The following is a 23354-nucleotide window of genomic DNA, read 5'->3' on the forward strand; positions in this document are numbered from 1 at the left end:
TACCAGGCTGATTAAATAGAGGGAATTAGGAGTCAAGTTTAACCCCGCACTGACATAAAAAATGCATCCACACATCCATGAAAACAACCCCCTAACAAAAAAGGTGTACACCAAATCTCCACCTTATATTGATTTCCAATACAAAGTCATCAATCAATTATCATTATTATTATTATCTCGACAGACACTTGAATGGTGTGTTCCATTTGCCACATGTTGAATAACAAGGCAGCTAAAACATTTTTTCCTCAAACAGTTTTTCACACATATAGTGGGACCTTGGCTTACGAACTTTTCGGTTACATTTATGAAAATTTTACCTTGGCATATGAACTATTTTTCGGGATACACACGCAGCTGCCACGATGAGTCATGTGTAGTTCGTGAATGAGCCCTTTCTCCAAACAAGGAAATGGCAGCAGACTTTTTTTGTCCTCTATTCCCCGCCCCCAGTCGTCGGTTAAAGCCACGTGATTGGTCAAGAACGCAGCAGTGGGCGATGGGGTTACAGACAGAGAGAGAGTGAGGCCGTTCTCCAAAAAAACAAAATGGCGTCTTCGGTTAAAGCCATGTGATTGGTCAAGAACGCAGCAGTGTGTGTGTGTGTGGGGGTTAAACATTAAAGAGACAGGCAGACAGAGAGAGAGAGAAAACACACACACACACGAAAGGGGGAGGACAGAGCTTGAAACAAAAAAAAAAAGAAAAGGGGAAAAACAACTAAAATGGTGAGAAAATGGATAGAAAACAGTGAAATTTGGACCTATTTCAACTTTGATAGTTCAAAAGCAGAGTGTAGATTGGAAGGTTAAATATTCCATGAATCAGGCTCCACAAATAACCCGCACAAGTCATCTATACACTTGTTGCAAAAAGCTATTAACCCAGCTAAACAGATCACAATTGATGAACTAGATACAATTATCACAGAGAAAGCACCTCCAAGGGATCATTCCTCAAGATGGTGAAAGAAGGCTATGTTCCTCATCAAGTTTTTAATGCTTAGGAAACCGGCCACTCCATTCCATCAAGCCATTAACGACCATCGCAAAGGTAAATAAAATGACTTTATTGTACATTACAGTTTATTTCTTTAATTATAATACCATAGGACATTTATTATACATAAAATGACGTATATTTGTGTAGTTTTAAGGCTTAGAAAATTAGAAAGTAGAAAATTATGTTTTATGGGGACTTGGGAACGGATTATTCTCATTTTAATGGTTTGCTATGGGAAATTAATTTTTGGGATACCCACGTTTCGCCTTACACACTCTGTCTGGGAACCAATTCAGTTTGTAAGCCAAGGTATCACTGTATTTTACAATTCAATTCATTCATTGTCCTTTTCTTGTTTTTTGCATACCTGTCAACTTTTACTTTTTTCATTATTTCAAGTAACGTACAACTTTTATACGTAAAAAAAATTACAAATTGTGAACCGATCTTACAATGACCATTTTGTCTCAACTGCTAGTAGCCAACGACAATGCTGCCGCCGATCGCTACTATTGTCACGACAAACCAGAAAAAGCAATCCTCAATCGTATATATTTATATATCGTTGCGTACGCTCCAATTGATAAAAGCATAACGTGCGCATGCGCGGTGAGCTGTCTGCCTTTCCACTTGTTCGCATTTTTTTTATCATTTCAAATAATCTACGGTGTACGACAACTTTTATACGGCAATTGTAATCATTTATAAGGGTAGCTATTAGCCAAGGCTGACAGGTATGTTTTTGACATTTTGTTTTGCTTACAGTGTGTTTTTTTTGTTTACTTGAAGTGTATTTTTCATGCTTTTTGTATGACCTTACCTCTTTGTAATCCTAAAATATTAGTTTAGTGTGACCCTGACAATTTTGTGTCTCAATCAGCCGCTGTTTGCGAGATCCTCTTTCAAGGTGCCATCACCTGAATTTAATACGTAGTGACAAAAACAACGTTCTAAGCTTGTAAAGTGTGTGCAATTTTCAATCAAAGTTGGTGTCGCATTTCACACAATGTCATGGCTTTCATTATGTTGTCACGCAAAACTCATTTTGATCTTTTATTGTAGTTGTTATCGGAGAGCCGTCACGAACTGCGTGTGAATGTCGGTTGACCTCATCACATTAGCCATTAAACAGAATTGCCGCTGGATTTGAGCCTCATTGTGTGTCATATCAACAGACAATTTTTAACTCGACGTCATAAGTCATGGAAAATAGTCTTTAGAATATTCTTAGGATCGGCCAACAACTCTGATCCAATTTCTGTGGCGAAGGGGATTTGGCCAATTTCAATGCTTGGGTAACTGATTAAAGTGAAGAAAGAGAGCAATTCTGCTCCTGATTTTCTGCCCAAATGGATTTAGCAAGAAACAAGAAGTAGACATGTGCTTAAGCAGCAGGCCACGTGGAATCACTTTGTAAAGACAACACGACAATAAATCGACTTGGAGTAAGGCAAGGTTTTATTTGAAATGAGTGCAAATGATCATCTTTGCGTGTTTCAGTGCTCACAGCGGCCGTCGCACACGTGCCGATGACCGTCGGGTATTCAATCAAGGTCAACAAAAAGTACAGAAGATGATTTTTTAAGTTTTATACACGGTATATGAATAGGACATCGGGATAAATGCTTACACAAAGTGATGCTGATATAACCTATGGAATATTTAAAGAGAAAAGTCGCATGCGATTGGATAAAAAAAAAACCGTACGTACGTATATTTAAAGTGATTACATGTGAAGTAAAGCCATCGGATATGTTTTCCTGCTTTTTAAACAAAGAGATAAAAAGTAAATGTGAGCCAAGTTGACAGAAATCAAATGCATACTTTGTAAATTCAAAAAGGAATATTCCTAGAAACGACAATTGAGTAATACAAGATACGACGTGTTACTTTTGGAATTGGATGTATAAAAAGTGAGAATGAAAAGGCAGCGGTTGCCCATTTCAGATAAATGGCAATAACTTTCCCCAGACTAAATCATTCAAGTGTCAGGTGCTGCATCCAATTACTTTTAGTCCATGGAAGCGTTGGGGGAAACGTTTTTTCCCCCAATGATTTTGGGTGTCGTCACAGTGAAGGATTTACCTGTAAAATGTAAATGATCTAATCTTTTAATATTCACATTGCAAAAAAATATATAGATGCAAATTGCCTCAAAAATCAATTGCGCTATATTACATGTTCTTCCATCAGCGTTTGGTTCGGGGCCGCCACAAAAATGGACAAAATCCGACTTCAACGGACAGTTAGGACGGCGGAAAAAATCATTGGCACCGCGCTACCCACTCTCGAGGACTTGCACACTGCAAGAATCCAAACTAGGACGCGGAAAATCCTACTGGACCCTCCGCACCCTGCCCACCAACTTTTCCAGCTACTCCCCTCAGGCAGGCGCTACCGATCCATGCGCACCAAATCCAGCAGACATTTAAACAGCTTCTTCCCCCAAGCCATTAACTCTTTGAACTCTTTCAACAGTAGCCAAAATGGAAGTGTATAGTGCCACTTAGCAGTTTTTTTTTGACGACGATACTAGTGCAGCGTGTTCTACCGGAAACAAATTCCTTGTGTGTTCTACATACTTGGCAATAAAGATGATTCTGATTCTGATAAAATGTGCCTGGCATGCAAATATGCCAGCAAAATTCTCGAGCTCTCCTCCGTAAAACAAAGCAAAACATTGAGTGACTCGTGAGGGTTTGATCCCCAGTCGTTGTTTTGTAGCTTTAGAGTTTGTTCCTTGTTCCAGAACTCCCGCCCCCCCCCCCCCCCCGAACCTGATTCTTCTTACACTCTCGCACCTATGGGAGGGACGTGATCCTTGATCTCATTTTGTTGTTTGGAGCCGTCTCCGTTTCGGTGCTGTCGACCTTCAGCGTTGTGCCGAGGTCCTGTTTTTTTCCCCCACCGCTACAAGAGGGCGATGCACCAAACGATGAGCAAATGCTTTTTTTTGGAAAGCACCACGCTCCAAACTCGGGCTTCACCTCCGACGTGGTTTCCGCCTCCGGTTGAGAACGTCGCAGGGTTTCTTCCCTCCCGTCTCCCCAGCCGGCTCCCCCGGTGCCAGCCCACTTCCCTCCGCCCGGACCACCTCGGCCAAAACCGCCGGTGCTCATCTGGTCGGGCGCGGGGGCCGGACCGGCGCCGGCGCCCTCCGCTCTCGTTATCTGTCATGGCCGCGACAGCGTGGTGTAGACGGGCTGCTCCCAGTGGGTGGGGCTGTGTGACTGCGACGCGCCGGATGGGTCGGCGATGGCGGTGTACAGGGGTCTCTGGGCGGGCCCCATGTAAGAGAAGGCGGAGTACAAGCTCGCTGCCTGGCCGGAGTGCGCATAATACGACCCGGAGGCCTGCTGGTCGGCATACTCGGCAAACTGAGCCCTGGCCGCTAGCGAAGGGAAGGCGGCGCCGTAGTGGGGGAGACTTAGAGGGCCGTAAGCGACGTGGGTGCCGGCCGCGGCCAATTCCGAAAAGTGAGCGCCGGCGGAGCCGCCGGCCTCGCTCTTGATCTGGGTCTTGGACGGATCTGGGCTCACGGGGGAGCCGTGGTGGTGGTGTTGCTGCGGCGGCTGCTGCCGCTTGGAGAGCCAGGCTGCGGACGAGATGCCGTAGGCGTATTGAGACGCGGTAGTTACGGGCGTCGCCGCTCCTGACCCGGCGCTCTGCCCGATCCCTGGATGGCCATTAGGGGGAAGGTACTGGTCAAACTCATTGACATCAAAAGGCTCCATGGTGGCCATCACGTCGTTGCTTATCTCACCGATGTCCACATTGCCAAAGTCCATGTGAGGCTTTCCGGACCCTGCCGCACCTGAACTACCCTCCGCTTCCATTGGGCCACGTGACACGCCGTGGCCCAAAGCCTCCCTCTTTCCTTCCCCCGCCCTCCCCGACTGAACTTCCGTCTTGGGTGTGGTGGGTGGCGTCGGAGGACTGTGGCCGTGACCTGAACACACGGAAGAACAGACCGCATTAAGGCCACTGCGCTCTTGCCCTCCCCTACCCCGCCCGCCCGCCGCTCGGTCGGTCGGTCCGCGACAACATATTCAATGTCAAGCGCAAAATAGTGTCGAGGGTGAACCGGCGGGGTGGGTCAAGGGAGCCGGCGGCCCACCTGCAGCGTGAGGGTGATGCTCATCTGCCAGAGGGAACCCAGCTCCCCCAGTGTGGACCACATCCAGATGAAGACCCTTGTAGATGGATTGTCTATGCCCGATCTCACCCTCCAACTGGCCTTCCGCATCACTCCCTGACCCGGAACCGGTCTTTCCGTTCTTGCGGCGTCGAGGCTGGTATTTGTAGTCGGGGTAGTCCTTCTTGTGCTGCTTTCTCAAGCGTTCCGCCTCTTCGATGAAGGGTCGCTTATCGCTTTCATTGAGAAGCCTTGGAATTTAGGGGGGGGGGGGGGGGGGGGGGGGGGAAGAAAAAAAACAGATTGTGGATCTTGTTTGGAGAATTCCTAAATTATACGGCTCTGGAGTTATATGAGTTTGAAATGAGGGCGGATGTCCAAAATACAATACATGCATACATATTGATTTGGAACGAAGCGCGAACATGGACAAAAGGCTAATGCTGCCCCCTCGTGGAAGGGAAAACATTGCCAGAGGCCATGGCCAGCACTTTACCGGCACGCAAACAAGAAAAAACAAAACCCAAACAAATTTGTGAATGGCACTCTACGTCATACTTTAAATTCCCGAATAGTCAATGAGTTCAAGGCCGTCTCGATGCGGATAAAAGAAATTGCGACCAATCCTTGGAAAATACCGCTGGAAGAAAGCTGATGACAAACGCCCGACCCTTCGCTCACCTCCAAAGCTTCCCCAGAGTCTTGCTGAGTTCGGCGTTGTGCAGGTGGGGGTGTTGATCGGCCAGTTTCCTCCGCGCCGCCTGCGCCCACACCATGAAGGCGTTCATCGGTCTCTTGACGTGCGGCTTGCTCTTGTTGCCGTTGTTCACCCGCACGGGCATGGGTACCAGCGTCCAGTCATAGCAGTTGAGCACCTGACTGACCGCTTTGCGGATCCCCGCCGGGAAGCGCTCGTCCTCCTCGTCGGATTTGCCGGGGGGTCGCCCCCTGCCGCCGTCATCCAGGACCGCCAGCAGCTGTTGCCTATGCAGGGGCGACTCATCCCCGCCGGCGCTGGACGACTGACCCGGCGAGCGTGAGCGGCTATCGTCCGACACGCCGGGACTGAGCTCAACATCTGACAAGCTTTGTTCCTCCCTCGACATCCTCATGAGGATGCTTGATTTGATTTTGCTTGCTTTTTTTTTTCTCTCCCTAAAAGTCTACCTTTTGCCTGCCTCGCTGTTTGTCCCTACTCTGATTTGCTTTTTGGCGCGATTGATCGTCACCTAGGACTGCTGCGGAATTATAATATAAACTGCCAATCCGTCTCTACTCTCAACCTCCGTTGTAAAACTCTATGAGGGTTGAACATCAAAGTTCTTTCCATCCGTGTGGTTGGTATCATAGGCGGCCCAGTGCGCACCTTAGACCCCAGTTTACCTGCTAAAGCACAGCGGTCTGCGCCAAACTCGCCCACCTATCTGATGACTCCCCCGTGTCGCTTCCCTCTGTGGCTCCCGCGATGAAAAGGCAACTGGCGGCACCTGGAAATGGCACGAGTTCAGATGTGGAAGTGGGGAAAAGGGCTTTTCAAACTGAAGAGTGGAAGGAACCGTTTCTACAAGCTTTGACAGGGTCACCCAAAAAGATCTGTCCTCGTGAAAATGTCAATTCTGGCTTTTATTAAAAAGCGATTTATTTCAAATGACAACCACGCATTATTCAGTTGATGGAAGACCATTCACCAGAGTTTCAGCTCTTTCTGTCAATTTTTAGTCCATTTATGGCTTTCCCAAGATACATTCCAAATAGCCACCATTTCGTTGCAAGTAAAGCTGTACTCGTCTGACAAAGTTGTCAAACACTTTTTACACACTCCTCTTTCGGGAGAAAGCATTGCTGCATTGAGGGACTCAGTGGGATGCATCTTTTTGGGTCACCCTCCCGAAAGAGGAGTGCGTAAAAGTGATCGACAACGTTGTCAGACGAGTACAGGTTTGCTTGCAACGAAATGGTGGACGTTTGGAACGAATCTTGCCAAAGCCATAAATGGACTAAAAATTGATAGAAATAGCTGAAACTCTGTTGAATGGTCTTCCATTAACTGAATTATGTGGTTGTAATTTGAAATAAATAGCTTTTTAATCAAAGCCACGATTGAAATGTTCATGGGTACGCATCTTTTTGGGTCACCCTGTGTGGGGGGGTTTTTGTCATTGTCATTCAAATTGCAGTACCCACATAATATTGAGTTTTAGGACTACATACACATTCAAGGTAGAATAAGAAACTTTAGCTATCTTCTTTCATCAGAAAAAAAGAGTTAATTCCTAATTTATATGGGTCTGGAGTTATCTGAACTTGAAATGGCGGCTGTACAAAATACAATGCAATACGTACATATGTATTGGTTTGTATAACGCTTTAACAGCTTAAACCGCGGAACAAAGTGCTAACATGTAAAAAGGGAAATGCCACCCCTTGTGGAGAAGAAAAAAAACATTGCCAGAGGCTATGGCCAGCGCTTTATCGGCACCCAAGCATGAAAAAACAAAATCTGAACAAATTTGGGAATGGCGCTCTGTCATATTTTCAATTCCCGAATAAATGTGTGAATGGCAGTGAATGAGTTAAATTGCAAAGCATTACGTTTAAATTTGCTTTGTTGAAGGAATTACTACATTTGACCATAAGTGGTTTGTTGTGCAAATGAACAGCGAGGATTGATATCATTTCATCGGCATCCTTTTCTCCAAGCTAATATTTGCGAAAGTACGCAATGGAAAAAGAAAGAGGCCTCTTGTTCGCTCGCCCGGGATGCGCCTCGCCCTTTTGCCTCGGCTCATCTGCGATGAGCTCTGACGGCCGCGTACCCCGCAGGATGGATAATCCGTACGCAAAAGGGACGCACGCACGCACATGCGGATGGGTGGGATGGAATGATTCAGTCGAAAGAAAGAACCGTGTTCCAATCGCTGGGTTCAAGCAAGAAACCCAACAGAGCCAAAAAAAAACAAAAAACAAATAACCATCAGCCCAAAGTCGAGGGTGTATTTAGCCCTTTTGTCATCCCTTCACACCCCCGAGCCTCGCAAGCGCTTTTGAAAATGGATGGACAACAAAGACTTGAGGTTTCCCCACTCCTTTCGCGTCTGACTTGATGGCCCCCGTGGTCCGGCGGTGGTCATTTCCCAACCTCCCTCGACCGACATCTCATCTGCATTTCTGCGGTGCAAAGTATTGCGCAATAGCACAAACGATCGATGTGAGCGGTGGACGTGGGGCATCGTGAGTGGACCCTCGAGTTGCCCGGGGAAAATGATTAGGTTGGGATACCGGCTATTTTCTTTCTTCTCTCTCCATGTCCTGAAAAGTGGATACACTTTATTATTATTATTATTATTTTTTATTTTTTTAAAGTCACGGAATGACTCCTGTCGCTTCATTCACTTCCCGTACGCTGATCCTGTCCAAATGAAAAGATCAATAATGAATGTGTTTGTTGCAAGGAATAAAAAAACAAAAACATTACACGTCGTTGCTTTGTGTATGCGTCGCCGCAGCCCGCTGGTCGAGAGTTGGCACTTCATTTAAGCTCCCGGGAGAGAAAGTGTATCGGTCATATAGCGCAGACCTTGGATTTACACGCCGCTTCTTGGATAAACTCGGACGGCCTCGCTGTGGAAATATAAACCTCACGGCGCAACGCTGTCATTTGACGGCGGCCATTAGAGGTGGCAAAACGTGTCCTTGTTTCGTCTATTAAATCAACAGCCTGTCTCGTGTTACGCCCGCGTCAGCTTCATGCCAGGCGAATCTGCCACTTACAAATACGGAGTTTGTTTGCCGCCCCGTCAGGGTAAATTGCGGCAAAATTTGAGCTCGAGCCCCAAAAAGAAGTGGGTGCCAATTTAACTGTCCGGTTATTTGTTTTGTTCGTCTGGAAGTTTCAGCAATACACCGGCCCATGTACGACGCTACACCGGAGGCGAGATTAGGGCTATGACCCCGTCAGAATTCTGTCGACCCCCAGCAAGCCAGCGGTCAACTGTTTTCTTTTCCATATGTTTAAAAATCCATCCAAACGAAATTGAGGAGCCGTCCCCGTCCCGCTCCAAAACAATTTGCTCGCCGCAGAGCGCGCTAAAACGACGCTTGGCAAGAGACGAATGGGGAAACTGCATTTGGAAATGAACGAGAGCAGAATGAACTCGACATCTCTGAACGTTCTCAAAGTAGTGCCGAGGCCTCACGGTGAATTTCCAAAATCGCTTGAGGTTACGCTTAGCTTGCAGACCAACTCATCAAGGGATTGTTTTGTCATTAAAATAAAGAATTAAAGGCCGATATTTTCTCTTGAAAACCTCCTGAAGTTTCCTGCATGAGGTGGGGCTATTAAGAGTGACTAGAAAAATGAGCCTCGTCCAACTGCTGAAGAAGCATCGTCATAGTTTGGTGCGGAGGTTTCAAAATAGTCTGCAACGGCATTGCTTCCATCCTGCGATGGGATGCTTTGGTGCAACTTCATAGCATGTCTCTACCGAACACTACGAACGTGTATTTTCTTCCAAATAAAAATAAAAAAAGACAACATCTCAAGAAAGGGAAGTCATGACCAACTTTTTTTTCTCATGGCAGATATCGCTCAAACCTTTCTTAGCTGTGGAAGCGAGACAAAAATGCTGGTGCATGTTGTGCCTCCGCCCCCCCCCCCCCTCCTTTTGCATACAACTCCCTCCACTGTGCGTGCGTGCGTTGCAAGGTTACCAAAATACTTCTCAGAGCGAGATTTCTCTCCCTGTCTTGCTTGTTTGGGATTTATTTTAAATTTGAATGAGGCTCCTTGAGGATATCTTTTGCAGAAATTTGGCAAATCCTTCCAAATATGCTCACAAGACACAAACAAACCAATAAAGATTGCTAAAAAAGTCTGGATTGTGCCCGACTGAAAAATAAATGTGTATTAAAACAGCAGTTGGCATTTTCTCCTCCCCAACTAAACCATATTTGTACAATTTCAAAGCTTAATTACTGTACTTTTTTCCCAATTAATTTCATCAATATGAACTCATTCCCTCCCCTTGATTTGCCGATAATTTGCTCCTAATTTGTTTTTTTCCCCCTCAAATTAAAAAGAACAAGGATTTTCTTGGATACGACGAATGACCTGAAAACAATGACATATAAAAAAACATTGAGCAAAGAGAAAACGTCAATTGCAATTTGCTAATACGTATTTACTTTTCGACTAGAAGTACAGTACTGTATTGCCATCGGCGCTCCACGGAATTTCGTGACATATAAAATAACTACAATATAAGTTAGTGCGCAGACGTTGAATGAATGACAGCTGCCGAAATGAGCCACCGGACGCCAGCCAATAAAGTCCCCCCGCCGCTCGCCCATAAATGTCAACCGGCGGCATGTTCCATTCACAAGGATTGAGTCAAATTGCCAAAACGATGGAAGGAGAGCAGGCCGAGTAGCAGGAGAATGAAAATCTTACTTGGCTACTGAGGAAAGGTCGAAGGTGGCCTGTGCGGGACAATCCTTCCTTCCTTCCTTCCTTCTTTCAGTTCCTTCTTTCAGCGGTGACACTTGCAGGCTTCCCCGGCCGGCCACCTCGGTCGCTGTGCCCGCTGATGAATGAATGCAAGCTCTGTGTGCTGCGGCCTGCCTTAAAGGGCTCCTTGTTAAGTGGCCGCAGAGGGAAATAAATAAATAAATAAATACATAAATATATGAATACATAAAACGAGGGAGGACGAGCCTTAAAGGAACAGAACCTCGAACGGCTTCAAGTTCATTCTCTCTCCTAATCTCTCTCTCTCTCTCTCTCTCTCTCTCTCTCTCTCTCTCTCTCTCTCTCTCTCTCTCTCTCTCTCTCTCTCTCTCTCTCTCTATCTCTGCCTCTCTCTCTCTCTCTCTCTCTCTCTCTCTCTCTCTCTCTCTCTCTGCCTCTCTCTCTCTCTCTCTCTCTCTCTCTCTTTCTCTCGCTCTATCTCTGCCTCTCTCTCTCTCTCTCTCTCTCTCTTTCTCTCGCTCTATCTCTGTCTCTCTCTCTCTCTCTCTCTCTCTCTCTCTCTCTCTCTCTCTCTCTCTCTCTCTCTCTCTTACTCTCGCTCTTAAAATAAATGAAATCAGACCTGTACGTAAAATAGACAAGGCACGGTACGTATGTTGTGTTTCGAGACTCGCTCCCATGTGTGATTGTTGTTTAATAAAAATAAATAATAATAGTAATACATTTTATTTATAAGCACCTTTCAAAACTCTCAAGGACACTTACATGTTAATGAATGCTTATTGTATTATTTCACCAACAGTACAGTACAGTACAGTACAGTACAGTACAGTACGGGCATATGTATTCTATATTATTAAACGACTGCAACAACTCCCAAATTGCACCTTCACTAAACTACAAACCCACATATTTTTGGAAATTTCTCCACTGTGAGACTAATAAAGGCAAATCCAATCCAATCCATGTCATGATCTGGTTGGCGACCAACGGGGGGCGCTGTCGGCCCCGCCTGCACCTGCACAGGTGCTGGTCGTCCCGATCAGATTGGCGACCAACGGGTAGCGACGTCAGCCCTGCCGGCAGCCTCGCAGGTGCTGGTCGTTTTATCACTGACACTTAAAAGGACACCCGGCACGACCATCCGGTGTCGGTTCATTGTTTGCTGCATGTTTGTTGCATGCTGTGCATGTGTTTGTTTAACCTTGGCGGACTTTTACTTTTGGTCTTCTTTTAATACTTTGTATTTTTTCCATTCAGATGATTTTGATGCTTTACATTTTGTTCCTGCTGACTTTAATTTAATACAATTTCTCAAATACAACCTCCTGCTCCCTCCTGCCTGCTTTTTGGGAGCCGCACCCGCCATCACCACCTCGCAAACCGTGACAATCCAATCCAGTTGTTGACTACGTCCTTGGTGTGACATCAGCAAGTCCATCCCTGAATCGATTTGTCCGCACCATGTTCAAATACGGTAACCCCTCGTTTATCGCGGGGCTTGCGTTCCAAAAAGGACCTGTGGTCGGTGAAATCCGTGAAGTAGTCAACACATTTTTTCTGCAATTGTTACATACACAATACCGTACTGTATTGAATGAAAACAAAGTAAAATTGTTTTCCTCCTATTAGAGCAAGGTATTACTCAGTGGGTGGCCGTGCATGCCACTCGTAGGCCTTCAATAGTGCTACGTCCACAGCTGCAACTGTATAAAAGTGCAGTGTGATTTACTACACGTCCGCTACAGGGTAGAGTAAGCTAGGCAATAACTTGTGAAGAAAGTAATACTGTCATTCAACTGTTTGAATTGTTATCATTAACGTGTGGATTCATGATATGGGGTCAGAAGTCGCTCTTTCACACCGCAGAGAAGATGATTGGCGAAGGATAACGAAGCATCGATAATAAAATAACATTATTTGCTATTTTTGCTAGCTTCTGAGCTTTCCAACCTTAATGATATCCATCTATTCTTGAGAAGTCTGTCTTGAAAATGGCTTTAACTGTATATCTGCAAACACATTTGTTTCTTCTTCTCCTTCAGACATTGAGGGTTGAGATAAACCGCTATTAAATCAACGAGGCCGTGCGGGCGCTGATGGTCCATGACTGGTATTACTAGACATCGAAACTATGATACACAATCAAGTTCCTTTTAGCTCATGTAAATGCAAATTGCAAACAAATAATGAATAATACTGGGAAAAAAATCCATAAATAGGTGATTCTGCAGCTGCCGAACCACAAATATACAAAGGTCCAACTGGATAGAATATTGAGGCGGGCGGTGTTCGATGTACGCAATCCTTGTTTTATGTTGTCATTCCGAATACAACAAAGAATGCAAAATGATTTTCTTTCAGCGCAACGTGAGGACAGCTGAGAAGATCATCGGTGTCTCTCTCCCCCCCCTTCAGGACATCTACAACACCCGCAGAGCCATCAGGATCGCTGGCGATCCCGCCCACCCCTCCCACAGCCTCTTCAGCCCGCTGCCATCGGGTAGGAGACTGCGGAGTCTCCGAGCCAAGACCAGCAGGCTCAGGGACAGTTTCTGCCACCAGGCAGTCCGGAGACTCAACTCCCTCCCGGCCCTGCCCACCCTGCCCCTTCCCACTGCCACACTCACCGAACTCTGAGTACACGCTACATGCTCTACTATCACCCTGAACTCTATTTTTTTGTTCTTTCTCATTTTTTCTGCAAGACCTCACTTCAACCCTTTCTTGTTGTTTGTTTTTGCATTACTACATTACGTCACTTCCTCACTTTACATACGACACTACCTCACTTTACATTCAGAAATTACATGTGTTGTCCGTTGTCAATTGTATGTCTTTTTAGCCACGTTATAAGTGCCTTGCATGCCTTGCACGCTGGGTCCGAGAGGACATTAATTTCGTCTGTGCCGTACGTCATGCGTATGAGCATATTTGACAATAAAGCTGACTTTGACTTTGACTTTTGACGTTGACTTCTTGGGCGAGTTGTTCCGGGTGAAAGTCTTTTTGGCTCGAAGCTGCGCAGCACGTGTTTCGGGCAAACGGCTTCAGCCCATGTGAAGAAAGGAGGGAGGGAGGAATGAGAGGCTGGAGACTTTTTGGATACAAACGCAGGCGATGTTCTTTGCCAACAAAGACATCCCCTGTCTTCGGGATGCGACGCTCCGTACCCCAAACTACAGTATGTCACACTTTTTTCCGCTTTAATTATTGAAAACAGGAATCCAAAACTTGTCTCTGCTGTGCCTCCATTTAAGTAAATCCTTTAGTATTCGTATAATATCACCGCTAAAATGTTATGGGTGAATAAGCAGCACGTGAGAAGGCAAAAACCAAGATTGCTAATTGGCATCAGGTGATAAAATGCTTCCAAGCCATTTTGCGCTGAAGATGGCAACGTGTTTTTGTCACCTTATTTATGTTCAATTGAAAATGATAAATCAGCTTGTGTGACCGAGAAAAACAACTGCCGTATATTTGTGCAATGTGAAAATGTTTTGTTGTTTGTTGTGTACGACAATGTCTTTGTTCAAACATTTTTATATTCACTCGCACAAATGAAGTTTCACGGAGGTTAATCGATGTGAAAAACAATGCTTGCTTATTTGCCCCCACAGCCATCCGACAAATAAATAATCACTCCAGTGACATTCCCAAATTTAGAAGTAGCTCCAAATGCATCTGCCTTCAGCTTTTATCGTGACCTTGAAGAAACCTTTTGATTCTGAATTTTACACATCACAATGTGCTTGCTCTTGCTCGTCCAAATTAATTTACTGTTGGCGGAAGTGAAAATATGAAATTATGCATCTATTAAATTCTGGCACGGTCCACTCAAGTTTGAACCGTTCAGATTGTCGCCGGTCCAAAATCAAATTCACACATTGACTAGATTTCAACTAAAAACGGGTGGGGTGGGTTTTGTGTATAAAATGCGTCTCAGTCCAGAGTTACCCTGCCGACAGACTCCGCAAACCAAAACGTGAGTTACTATCCGGAAATTAAGAGAGCACGGAACAGGGTTTGAAGCTTCCCAGGAGTGGCGAGCTTACAGAAATAACAGCTGTTGATTTTTTGGGGGATGGGTGCGCATTTCGTGAAAGCTGGCATTCGTGTAACACCAATTCTGAAAGAGAGCATCATACGCTCAAACAAACACGGGTGGGAATGTGACGTACCTGGGCTGCATGGCTTTTTCAGTGCCTGGATAAATTACCATATTTTCTGTTGTATAAGGCGCTTCATTTTCTTCAATGGATGAGCTTGCGCCTTATACGCAGGTGTGCTTTTTCTGTGAAGTCATATTGAGCCGCAACCAGTCTCGCAACGACTGTCAACAGCCACCAACTCCATTTCCCCTTGTAGAAGAAGTCGCGCGTAAGCCCACCCTCTACTGTAGCGCCTTATAATGTGGTGTGCTTTATATTTGGAAAACCTTTATATATTTATATATTCTATTTGGAAAACTTTTTTTTTCATTCATTGAAGGTGCCCCATGTGGTCCAGTGTGCCTTATACATGGAAAAAGTTTGAAAATCCACCATCCATTGGGGGTGCGCCTTATATGCCAGAAAATACGGTACTGTGATTGACGGAAGCAGAAAATCCTCAGGAGGGGGAAATATTCCTCAATACCGCAAGCAGGAAAGCATTTCGAAGCAAACCAGCAAGTACACTTCAGAGTGTTACGATGGATGGATAAAAGGGGCGAGGGGGAGTTGAACCTCATTTAAATGCCGTGTCACCATCTTAAAGGACAACCGACACCATTTTTTTTTGTTTCCTAACTGACATCAGAAAAAGATTTTATCGCATCTAAAATAGCCAAAACACGCAGGCTGATATTTTGAGTCAAATGCAAAACACCAATCAAAATGACGAAAAGTGTCCCAAAATTACTTCAAAATGACCTCAGAAAGTTTGAGTTTCAGAAGGTCCCGCCCCCTTTGTTCGTGACGTCACGCCAAGACGTCTTGCCTTGCTCGAGAATCAAAACAATGGCTTCAGATTCAGAGAAGATGCTTTCTTGTTACTCGTCCAGTTATGAATATGATTCAAATAGTTCTGACGAGGAAAGCATAAATGTTGGCAATCGATTTAAAGGAGTCCTCCCATATCAATTCGAGCCGTCAATGACAGCAATGTAGCGTCCCACAAGATGGCGCCCAAGCTCCGTTGGAAATGGGCTGATTTGTCTGATGGGAATTTGTGTCAACTAGTATCAAATAGTAGTCTTGGTGCAACACACAACGATTGACCGTGGCATTATTTATGTGTTTTCCTTCTCATTTCGCCATCAACACGGAGTTTTCAGACCAAACAAAGTACCCAAAATGCATTGCGTGTCGCTTTCTTGGTCAGGGGCGTTCCCTCCGTGACGTCACATCAGGCATCGTCATCAACTGGAAAACAAGACTTCCTGAATATTCAGCGGCAAAATCTAGCTATATGCCGTGGAATCTTTGTGAAATACGCTCAGTAGAAGTCATTTGAAGTGATTTCACAAATTATGGACACAACTTGTCCGGAGACGTCGGTCGTCCTTTCAAAAGAAGCGATGGTGCTCAAAACCCCTTCAGTATTACTGAATTAAAGCAATTCTGCAAGGAGGAGACGGGCGAAAATCTCCACGATGATGCGATGTTATCGAAAAGGCTTGCTTTCTTTCAGTTGTTTTTGCTGAAGGCGTGTAATCTTTCGGTTCATTGTTTGTTTCATCTTGTCATGTTGTACTCGTGGTTGTCTTTGCTACTTTGGACTTTTCTTTCTGTTCTGATGACTGTTGTTTGAGATTTTTTTTTCCTGCCGACTTTCTTTCATACAATTTGGCAAATACACGCCGTTCCTCCTCCTCCCTCCCGCCTGCTTTTTTGGGGTCCACCACCTTGCAAATCGTGACAGGGTGGTGCAAGCAACTCCCTCAAGCTGGGCCAGGTCATTTTGAATATCCCCACACGCCGCTTGATCAATACAATTGCAATTTAAAAACATCCCTTTGCGTACCCGAGTTCGCTTTGTCGACTTACAGCATGATTTTCTTCCATTTTCCCAGCGACATTTGCACTCTGTGTTCAAAGCGAAATCCGCGTGAGGCTCGAAATAGAATTTTCTGCTGATTTTGATGTGTTTTCTTTTTTGTGCGGTTGCTCAATCTCGTGTTTTCATGCTTTGACTGGAGTCAAGTACATTATGTGCAAAAGAAGAACCCACAGGGAATGCTTTGACATTTCAACATTTTAGGGCCAAAAAAATATCGGCGGCATTTTTTTTTTTATTTTAGGTGTTTCCAAAAGCAAAATATGAGCATTTTCTGATCGTAGGTCGGTTTTTTTAAAACTTCCCAGTCATTCATCAGAAAACCGCTTGTCCGTCGGATATCATGATGTCTATGATTACACGAGAAATTTTGGTGTATAAGTGATGTATACAGTGGGGGCAGTTTTGTGTCTCTCTTGCTCCCTCTGGCCGTACTCCCTTGCGAAATTGCAACCCCCTGCTCTAAAAGCTCCCTTTTCTTTTGATGCCCCAGGCTTGTCTGATGTTTTTCCTTCACGGCGTGTTAAAGCGTACATGGGCGATTTGCATTGCCTTCGAAGTTAAGTTTAGGTCTGAACAATGTGCACTTTGGCTCAGGTCCACGCTCCCCACGAACGCGGTGACACTTTTGCAGCAAGCCCACGCGACCCCGGTGCTCCGTTTCCATCTCAATTCTTTTTTTCTTTTTCTCTTTGTTTTTGGGGTGGGGTTAGAAGACAAATAGTCACCTTTTAAGACCGATGCTCTGCTTTATTCGACTGCACGTTGTCTAAAGATATGTGACAGTTGCCTATACTGGACAGGGCTGCTCAAAACAATAGCAGCGCAATGTGACTAACCCAAACATTCATGGATTTTAATATATTTCTTATTGTTACATGCCAGACAAGTTACCAGTAGGTGCAGTAGATTGTCAGAAAACAAACTAGACCCAGCAGTCATAATAAGCACGGTAAAGGAGTCCAAGATGGCGCCCGAGTAGGCAGCCGTCAGCAAGTGCTCTGATGAGCCTTGCTTTTTTTGTTGTTTTTGTCTTGTTTTTGTGTTTTCTGTTGTCACTTTGTGTTGTTGTGCGTCGTGTGGAACGGACATGGATTGTTTTTCAGCATTTTTGACCACGACATTCATCAAGGAGGAGACTGTGCTGAGCGGTTGCGCCTTTTCGGCAGCATAGATATGCCAGTACTGTTTTTGGATGGGAGGAATGTCGCTGCCATTCGACTGCCATCGCTGGACACCAAAGAGGCCATGGTGCTTTTTTGCGCCTGTAATGGGCAGCATCTTCACAGCCCCGCTTTGTTCAGCGGAAAGGTCAGTGCTGTTGGACAGTCTGCGGTTGGATGGATGCATGGCTTGAGGAGCCCGTGATAAGAAGAAAGGAGCGTCAGTGCAGAGCGCCGATGGGTATATGGAACTGTCGCGGCTTGGAATTGAAGCAGATTTATGTGGAACAGGAGATATGAGACAATCTGTTTTCATCAATGGATGCTACAGCTGCGCGTTTGCTTTCAACATTTAGCCTGTAGTCGACGTGAACTTTCCACCATGATGTCCCTGATCCACTGATGAAGAGACGCTTTGATCCTCTCTTCTTTCCTCTGGAACTGCTTTATGTAACAAAGAGGGTACAGAAAGTGCTTAAGAATGAATGTCTCTCTGTGTCTTTGTGTTGTCATGTTATTTGTTATTTAGTTTTTTTTTTGTTCTTTTGACTTGGAAATGTAGTCCGGCAGCCACGGTGGCGCTGTTCGGCCATGTGGTTTGGTGTTCTCCCGCCGAAAACGAGTCCGCCAGCCATTGTGGCGCTCCGTGTGTTTCCCGTAAACTAGTTCGTATGCCAAGATTAGATTCTCGCAAATGTAATGTTCGTAAAGCGAAAAGTTCGGTAGCCAAACCAGTGTCTGAAAATCATGACAAAAAATTAGCGGACACCAGGACAGACAACTCTGAACAGTTGCCTGCCGGTCATGAAGTTGCCTGTCCCATTTTTCACAACTAGAAACACAATAAGACGACTAATGGAGAAAAAAAAAACATTGTTGCGAAGTATTTGTTAAATTAAGGAAGTACCTAGCACAAATGCTCCCTTGCTTAATTTATGGTAAATATCGCTTGCTGAAGATTTGGCTCCAGTTGTCGTTTTTCGTCATGGTGCACACTGCAATGTTTGCGTTGCGTTGTCTGCTAAAAGCCATATGGACTCCTCTTTCTAAGCACCTTTCAAAACTTTCAAGTACACTTTAAAGTCACGGTATAGTCCGAAGCACGAAACAGGCTTCTGATTGGCTGCCCTGCCGGGTATGCAAATTGCCAAACGAACATTCGTTTGGCAATTTGCATACTGACTATACTGTGACTGTATACGGATGCATACGGACTATACCGTGACTGTAAAGTGTACTTGAGAGTTTTGAAAGGCGCTTAGAAAGAGAAGTCCACGTGGCTTGTAGCAATTTGCTTGTAGCTTTTGCTTTATTGAATATAACAAACGTTTGATTTGAATTATTTTTTTTTTCTTGAAGAAGTTGTCGGCCACCCGTGTCGAGACGTTTTGAAAGTTTTACGCCCGACGTAAAAGTTGTGCGCCCCGGGCCTCCAGGCAGACGTTATTTCAAACACTGCCTAAAGCGTTCATAAAGCGAGGTATCACTATAGTTCAAAAGGGTGTGTTAAAAAATAGCAGTGTGGCAACTAATCCCTGAGTTCATCAATTTTGGGGAAGAAAAAACAACAAAACAGGTGAGAATCAGGTGTATCTGGTGAATCAAGTGGCGCCTATTGGAGGATGATGAAGCCATCACAGATTGAACATGCATTTGAGGAAAATGGGTCGTTCAAGACACTGCTCCGAAAAGTCTGAAAAATCAGAGACTTGTGGAAGAAAACGGAAAACAATGATTAAAATGAACTGGAGAATAACCAGAATGGAGCCGTTGATCGGCTCCAGGATGATCAAACACAATCTGCGGTTACCGGTAACTGCTGCGACAGTTAGAAGACGTTTGTCTGAAGCAAATCTATTTTCACGAATCCCACGCAAAGTCCCTCTGTTACGAAAAAGGCATGTGCAGAAGAGGTTAGAATTCGCCAAAGAACACATCAACTGGCCGCAAGAAAAATGGGGGATCATTTTGTAGACTGATGAAAGTAAAGTATTTTTGCAGTCCATGGGCCACAGACTGTGTGAGACGACCCCCAAACTCTGAATTCAAACCTCAGTAGACATTGAAGCCAGTGAAACGTGGTGATGCAAGTATCATGGTCTGGGCATGTTTGTCCTACTCTGCTGTTGGGCCTATTTATCGAATACCAGGAATCATGGATCAGTTGGTATATGAAGAGGATGCCTTTTGCTGAATGGGACATGCCCTTGAAATTGGTGTTTCAACAACACACACACACTAGGAGACGAAGCACAGTCTTGGTTCCAAACCAATCCAATCAATTAAAGTTATGGAGTGACCAGCCCAATATCCACATTTCAATCCAGTCGAGAACTTGTGGGCTGATATTAATAATGCTGTTTGGAAGAACACCAAACCACACAGTCAAACAGCGCCACGATGGCTGGCGGACTAATTTTCATCACCCCTTTCCTTGAGTGCATACGTGGTTTGTTATCAAGTGTAGTACTTTTGCTATTATGGGACCAAAAAAGACCCCACCACAGGCTAGTGTCAAACCGAAGAGGACACAAAAGAAAATGACAGTCGAGCAGAAGAAGGAGATCATCAAAAAACACAAATGAGGTGTGCGTTTGTGTGACATAGCGTCCCAGTACCAGTATGCTAAGTCGACCATCGCTACGTGTGGCTAAGGGTGTTTCTGTGTTGTCTAAGCAACGGTCTCAGGCAATAGAAGAGGTTGAAAAACATCTGTTGATTTGGATTAATGTAAAGCAGCTAGCAGGGGACAGTGTGAGTGAAGGTGAGAAAGCACGGCAACTTCACTCGGATATCATCAAGAGGCAACCTGGAAGTTCGTCATCCATTGACAACGACCATCACAAAGGTAAATACAACGGTTTTGGTTTCTTATGGGAAATAAATGTTTGCCAGACAAACTTTTTTAGGATTATTAAATCCTACCTTTTTGGGGGGGGAAATACAAAATAATTTTGAGTTTGTACAGTCATACCCCTTTGGACTGTTTGCCCAATTGCACCGCCTTCGGAGAGTGCCTAGTATGAATGCTGGGTCTTGTTTGTTTTCTGAGAATTCCCCGCACCTATTGGTAACTTGTCTGGCGTGTAACAATAAAAAATATACTAAAAAGAGGGATATTCTGGTTAGTCAGATTGCACTGCTATTATTTTGAACAGCACTGTATTTGTGCTTATATGTCTGGCAGATTTTCTTTCTTAGCCTTGTCGCCCGCCGAATAGATTACACATATTGTCATATTTAAGTTTTACATCAAAAGAACATAGATGCTTTGAAAGGGGAGTAAAAGAAGCAATTTTCATAAAAAAAAGCTAAATCCTTCATTAAACCGGTATGGTGGGGTGTGGTTCAATTTGGATCGTTCGTACAATAGCCTGCTTAGGCAACATAGGATTAGGAATACTGATGAGGTGATACCGGTCGAAATGGGGCAATCAGGCCAGTCGTTAGTCAGGAATGTAGGAACAATCGGTGGGGCTACAGGGAGTGGTCCTCTGCTCCCCCCAACCTGAGAGTAGGGACCTATCATAGCAGTGTCCGGCGCCGCCATGTCTGGACATATATTTAGGGCCGATACTACCAGTAAGACTTTAGTTCGCTGAAGAAGCATCTTGGATAAGGAGCGAAACGTCCGACACCTTCAAAAAAAGTACAGATGACGGCTGAAGAAACCTTTCCATCGTTTTACATCAGAAGCATCAGGGGCCAGTCAGCAAGCAAGGAGGTGAACTCAGTGATGATTTTGAATTAGCAGACAGACAGATTTGCTTCGAACCGCGACTTTCAATTGTGAATGTTACAGAGGTGGAGAACTTACTCTTTTCCTTCTGTACTTTCCCACTGGAATCTCGTGGTGGGGTGGAGCAACCGGGAAAATGAAGCGACACTCTCATATAAATGTTTTAACTGCCATTTTCTTTTCACGGTGATTAAAATCGGCTTTGAAATGCAAAAGAATGACCAAGGTGTGGCGGTAGCCCAAGGGCCTGAACAATTCCCTGACCAGTGGAACGAAGCTCAATTTGTCTCTGCACTTCCCACAGATTTAAAAAAAAAAAACATGGCTAATAAAAATCAAATAATCCCCCAGGTCATTCAGCAAAGAGCAGAGTTGGGCGGGGGCGTGTTCAGCATTGAAACAAGTGAAAAGCCTTGTGACGGCAAGCAAAATGCGTGACGATTATGACTTGTTATAGGTTGGTTATTCTATTGAGAAGATATCGTCAAAAGACACGTCTTGACATCAGATAAAAACATCCTTATGGAAAAAAAGCCACTTTCTAATCCTGACTTTTTCATGGAACATTGAATAAAGCGGAGTGAAAGGGAGGCTGGCGGAGTCTGGAGGGTCTGCGGGGTGGCCGCACGCAAACTTGCCCTGAATGAAAGAAAGAGTGAGTTTGTTGTTGGAGACTGACAGAGGGAGATGAAAGAGCAGAAGGAGACGGTGAATTAGTCGGCTGGCGCTTCCCTCTCCCGTCGCCTTCTCACCCTGCGGCCCCGCCTCGCTTTGCCCATGTGAGGGGCAGTTCAAATGCAGGGCCCACAGCTGCTTGTTCGGACTCACATCAACGCGCACAAAAACACCTATTAGCAGGAATTACAACAGATTCCAGTTCAAAAACAAACATTCTCATATAGTGACCCTTCAAAACAACATGCACATTTTTTTCAGGCTCCTGTTTCGAACATTGCACATTATGTGGCTAACATACTACTTGTAGTGTCTGGAAACGGAAGACTTTGTGGACAATCGTTCAATTATTGTCGACAAAAAGTCCGTACAAACACATTTGGTCAATCGTTTTATTTTTCCACGTGGTCAGTCACCACAAAAACTCAAGTGTTCAAAATGGTTTGCGCTCTGCGACCATGTCATGGTCATTGTGCAACAAACGCCTTTTTTGGACGCGGCGGTGGTTAAAAAGTGATGGTTCTGTCTGGACGGATTCGGTCCGACATCCGGAAATCCGAAACTGGCAATGTATTGTTTATCTATTGCACATGTGAGGATTGCAAGTCTCTTGAGAAAGAGGGTGCACTTCCTTGACCATGTAAAACTGTTGTTGTACACGCGCGCGCGCACACACGCAGAAAAATAATTAGCATGCTTACAGGCAGTTAAATGTCCGGCACAAAGACTCAGTGTTGGGCCTCCATTGCTCTCTTCATGGATAATGCGCAATATGGAGCCCATGGGAGACCCCCAACATCCTTTCCAATCACCCCAATAACCGCCCTGACCCGCCTTCTCCCATTTCACAATTCCACCCATGACTCTCATTCACGCAGTGACCTGGTCATGAAATACTGATTGCCTCCGGGCCGATTCCTGCACAGCTTGGCCCTTTTCCTCTTTTGTTCTCACCGTCTCTGTGTGAGTGTGTGTGTGTGTGTGTGTGTGTGTGTGTGTGTGTGTGTGTGTGTGTGTGTGTGTGTGTGTGTGTGTGTGTGTGTGTGTGTGTGTGTGCGTGTGCGTGTGTGTGTGTGTGTGTGTGTGTGTGTGTGTGTGTGTGTGTGTGTGTGTGTGTGCGTGTGTGTGTGTGTG

At 45.0% G+C, this 23354-nt stretch overlaps 1 protein-coding gene across 2 annotated transcripts; it reads right to left on the reverse strand.

The window, feature by feature from the left end:
* Positions 1 to 4036: 4036 nt before the first annotated feature.
* Positions 4037 to 10870, reverse strand: sox10 (SRY-box transcription factor 10). Of its 2 annotated transcripts, XM_089018039.1 has the most exons (5): positions 10587 to 10870; positions 5819 to 6624; positions 5120 to 5388; positions 4766 to 4951; positions 4037 to 4678 (listed from the first exon to the last, which is right to left on the reverse strand). In XM_089018039.1, exons 2-5 carry the CDS (start codon positions 6247 to 6249, stop codon positions 4176 to 4178), a joined length of 1389 nt encoding a protein of 462 aa, XP_088874165.1. In that variant the 5' UTR covers positions 6250 to 6624; positions 10587 to 10870; the 3' UTR covers positions 4037 to 4175. The 2 variants fall into 2 exon arrangements, with proteins under 2 accessions (XP_088874165.1, XP_088874164.1); XM_089018038.1 differs by having other exon boundaries at positions 4037 to 4951; positions 10587 to 10869.
* Positions 10871 to 23354: the final 12484 nt, after the last annotated feature.

Source organism: Hippocampus bargibanti, linkage group LG17, assembly GCF_051943395.1.
Source record: "Hippocampus bargibanti isolate YZ-2025 linkage group LG17, ASM5194339v1, whole genome shotgun sequence".
Lineage (NCBI taxonomy): Eukaryota > Metazoa > Chordata > Actinopteri > Syngnathiformes > Syngnathidae > Hippocampus > Hippocampus bargibanti.